This window comes from Mytilus trossulus, unplaced genomic scaffold, assembly GCF_036588685.1.
Source record: "Mytilus trossulus isolate FHL-02 unplaced genomic scaffold, PNRI_Mtr1.1.1.hap1 h1tg001219l__unscaffolded, whole genome shotgun sequence".
Classification (NCBI taxonomy): Eukaryota; Metazoa; Mollusca; class Bivalvia; order Mytilida; family Mytilidae; genus Mytilus; species Mytilus trossulus.
This window is the reverse complement of record NW_026963714.1, coordinates 10,333-14,382: the sequence shown is the minus strand read 5'-3', so window position 1 is coordinate 14,382 and position 4,050 is coordinate 10,333. Positions and strand designations below refer to the sequence as shown.

The following is a 4,050-nucleotide window of genomic DNA, read 5'->3' as shown; positions in this document are numbered from 1 at the left end:
CAGATTGTGGAACTGATTTCCGTGGATTTGTCCTTGCCTCGCGTCATCGGTACGGGAATCTATTATTTTTTGCTTTTGCCGTTGGCAACCATCGCCGACAAGGGAATGGGCAACATAAAAAAGAAACTCAAATCAAAAGCGGGTTCCTACATGGAAAAATTGGTGCTTTGGCCAATCAACAAATTTCCCGTTCAAATCAAAGCCTGTGTTGAAAAAATTGCCGAATGGACGAGGAATCCACCCACCCCGATTCCCGCAAGTTCAAAAGACATCAAGGATCTTGAAGCTTGGGTCGCGGAAAATTTTCAGAATCTTCACCAAGACATAAAGGACATAAAGGACAAATTTCATGATCTCAAAGATTTCATCCAAGAGCTTGACGATAAAAATAACGCCATCGAATTAAGTGAAGTCAGTCAATCTTATGTTCTTGATAGCCAACAATGGCTTCGTCCTTATTACAGGCAAATAAAATTCTGCGGGAGAGAAACGGAATTGAATCGCCTGCGGAGTTTTTTTACAGTCCCGATTCCGTTTCGCTTTGGGCTATTCTCGGGCGAGGGGGCGTAGGCAAAACTCGATTGGCGATAGAAATTGTGCTACAAATTGAAAGTGAATCCGAATATCAAGTGGGATTCCTTCCCGCCGGAAAAACGATTCCCTCGAATTGGGTGCCTTCCTCGCCCACCTGTATTATCGTGGATTACGCTTCGGCGCGATCCAAACAAATTAGAGATCTCCTTCACCGTCTAACACATCTCTACCAAGAAGGAACTGTTTTCCCAATTCGGGTATTATTGCTTGAAAGAGCATTCCCCGCATCCACTCCGACTCAAGAAACTAAAAAGCAGACAGTCGTTTCCCTCCGGGACACGGCTTTTTGGATTGAAATTTTTCATCAAGATCGGGAAAGGGAAAGTTTCCTCCCTTTGCTATGGAACACAGGGATACCTTTATTAATTGAAGAGTTGAAAGAGGGGGACGTGGAAAAAATTCTTAGGGTTTCCTGTCCCGAAGTCGAGGAAGAATTGCTGGAAAGAGCCAAAAATTCCTTGTTAAGCATGAACGGCGGGCGCTACCCGCTTTTTATCGGGTTGATGGCGGATTGGTTGCGGAACAATCCAAACGCTTTGATTGCCGGGGAAACGGTCGATGCGGGAACATTAATCAAAAATGCGCTGAAAGGGGTAAGCAGACGCCCGTGGGAGCTCAAAGACAATATCGGCGTAGTGGCCTCTTGGTTGGTTTTTTTTCCCACCTTGCTTGGCGATATGAAAAAACAAGAATTGTATAAAAAATCAATTGAATGCCGGTGGATCGAAAACAATAAAGAAACTTGGACCGGCGCTTTAAAAATTGCCGACACGCTTACCGGAAATACGGAAGTCGAAAATCTGATTGCTTCAAGACTCGAACCCGACCTGTTGGGCACTTTTTTCTGCCTGGAATTCTGGAATTTCCTGAAATACGAATACGAATGGGGCGAACAGAAAAGAAAAACCAAAAATTTGCTGATTAAAAAAAGCCGCGGATTTCAGGAGGCGGCCATTCCTTTTTTCCGACGTTCCATGCAGGATATCACTCGCCAATTGATTTTTAAGGAAACCGTATTCAGGGAAAATTTAGAAGCCATTAAAAATTTTGATATTTCCAAGATTCGGGAATTTTTTGACGATGATTTTTTAAGCGGCCTTTTAGATATTGGCGAAGTGGATAAGAAAAAATTGTTGGAATATTTGGAAGGAGTTTCGGATGAAACACCCAAGGAAATTGGCGAAATAGGTTTGGCGCTCGCCAAAGGTTTTTTGGACGAAATTCAAAACATCAACCAATCGCCTTCTTTTATTCTCGCGATGGGACTGCCCAGATTTTTGGAATCGGTGGCGGCTAACCAAATTGCCGCTATCCCAAAAAATCTCCCTCAAGATTGGAAGGATCAGGCTTTGTTGACTGCATGCCGAAACGGTCATGTAAGTTTAATAAAAAAATTACTGGATACAGAAGCCAATCCGAAATATGGAAGCCCGCCTGATGGCGATTTCCCATTGGTTAACGCATCTTCCAGAGGTAATTTTGAAATTGTTAAACTTCTTCTTGCAAATGGGGCGGAATCTAATCAAGGAACCACCGACAAAGGAATAACGGCTCTGATGGCCGCAAGCCAGAGCGGTCATGCGGAAGTTGCCCGACTCCTCGTCGAAAACCAGGCCGATCCAAACCAAGGAACCACCGACAAAGGATGGACGGCGTTGATGGCCGCAAGCGAAAACGGTCATGCGGAAGTTGCCCGACTCCTCGTCGAAAACCAGGCCGATCCAAACCAAGGAACCACCGACGTCGGATGGACGGCGTTGATGGCCGCAAGCCAGAGCGGTCATGCGGAAGTTGCCCGACTCCTCGTCGAAAACCAGGCCGATCCAAACCAAGGAACCACCGACAAAGGATGGACGGCGTTGATAGCCGCAAGCCAGAGCGGTCATGCGGAAGTTGCCCGACTCCTCGTCGAAAACCAGGCCGATCCAAACCAAGGAACCACCGACGTCGGATGGACGGCGTTGATGGCCGCAAGCGAAAACGGTCATGCGGAAGTTGCCCGACTCCTCGTCGAAAACCAGGCCGATCCAAACCAAGGCAAAACCGATAACGGATGGACGGCGTTGATGGCCGCAAGCCTGAGCGGTCATGCGGAAGTTGCCCGACTCCTCGTCGAAAACCAGGCCGATCCAAACCAAGGAACCACCGACAAAGGAATAACGGCTCTGATGGCCGCAAGCGCAAACGGTCATGCGGAAGTTGCCCGACTCCTCGTCGAAAACCAGGCCGATCCAAACCAAGGAACACCACCAACAAAGGATGGACGGCGTTGAGGGCCGCTTGTGAAGAAGGACATTTAGAGGTGGCAAATTTGTTGCTCAGCAGAGCGGATCCAGATCAAAGAAAATTAGATGATGGTTGGACGGCTCTGATGATAAGTTGCTCAAAGCCGGATGATGAGATGATTCATCTATTAATTGAGAAAGGCGCGGATCCAAAGATAAAAACAAGGATGTGGTTCAAATATGATAACGCATCAATAATTTATATTGTGAGTTTGGCGAGAGAGTTAAGAAAAAAGGGAGTTCCTTTATCAGAAGTTGATCAATATTTAGAAAATGCAAAGATACCGAATGAGATTAAATCAATTTCATTTTTATGGCTCTGTTACAATTTAGTATTCTTGCCGCTTGGAATTTTGGAAATCTATCTCAGAAAGTACTTGTTTGCTGGTAAGTTGAAAATTCTTAGGGGGTGGCGAAAAGTTTTTCGCAAGTCTTGAATTTGGGAAATGTTTAAATCCGATGTAAAAAAAATCAAAAACAGCCGATAAGTGTTGCTTTTGAGAAAAAAAGTCGCTCAAGCCTGTTTTCGATTGGGGAGATTTTTTTCCTTTCTTGGCGAACAGGTTTCAAGAAAGACACATGCCGATTGCTGCGGAAGCGGGGAGATAATTCATTTGGAAAATTTTCCGAATTAATCAGCGTTTCCCTACGGCATCTATTTTCGGGATCATCTTGCCTGAAGCCAGTTATTTTTCGGGACAACGCATTGAACTTCATTTGGCTAATCGCATCGATCCAAATGAATTTTGCTATCATACTCCAAGGCAAGGGCGCAAAAAATGATGTCGGGAAAACAGAATGATTTTCAAACGCCGGTGTTTTTTCTGCAAATGAAATCGACCAGTTCGGATTCCATCACCGTTTTTTGTTCGCCGGTTGTCATGTTTTTGACCGACGCTTGTCCGTTGGCGATTTCGTCTTCGCCAAGGATAATCACTTTCTCGGCTCCGAGTTTATCCGCATATTTGAATTGGCTTTTGAAAGATCCTTCGCCGAAATCCATTTCCGCCCTCAAGCCCGCTTGACGAAGCATAAAAGCGATTTGTGCGTTTTTTTCTTTATCCTTGCCGACGATGAAGCAACGGGCATCGGCTTGTGGAGGGGGATTCAGCAGAATGGCCATTCTGTCCGTTCCCAAAGCGAAACCGATCCCGGCGTTTGGCTCTGCCTT

General features: G+C 45.6%; 1 protein-coding gene across 1 annotated transcript; it reads left to right on the top strand.

Moving 5' to 3' along the window:
- The first annotated feature begins 1,853 nt into the window (after positions 1-1,853).
- On the top strand, positions 1,854-2,867 carry LOC134703898 (ankyrin repeat domain-containing protein 29-like). The gene has a single exon (XM_063563521.1). The coding sequence runs from the start codon at positions 1,854-1,856 to the stop codon at positions 2,865-2,867; it is 1,014 nt and encodes a 337-aa protein (XP_063419591.1).
- Positions 2,868-4,050: the final 1,183 nt, after the last annotated feature.

Coding starts and splice junctions, on each gene's coding strand:
- LOC134703898 (XM_063563521.1), top strand. CDS start 1,854: ATGGGACTGCCCAGATTTTTGGAATCGGTGGCGGCTAACCAAATTGCC.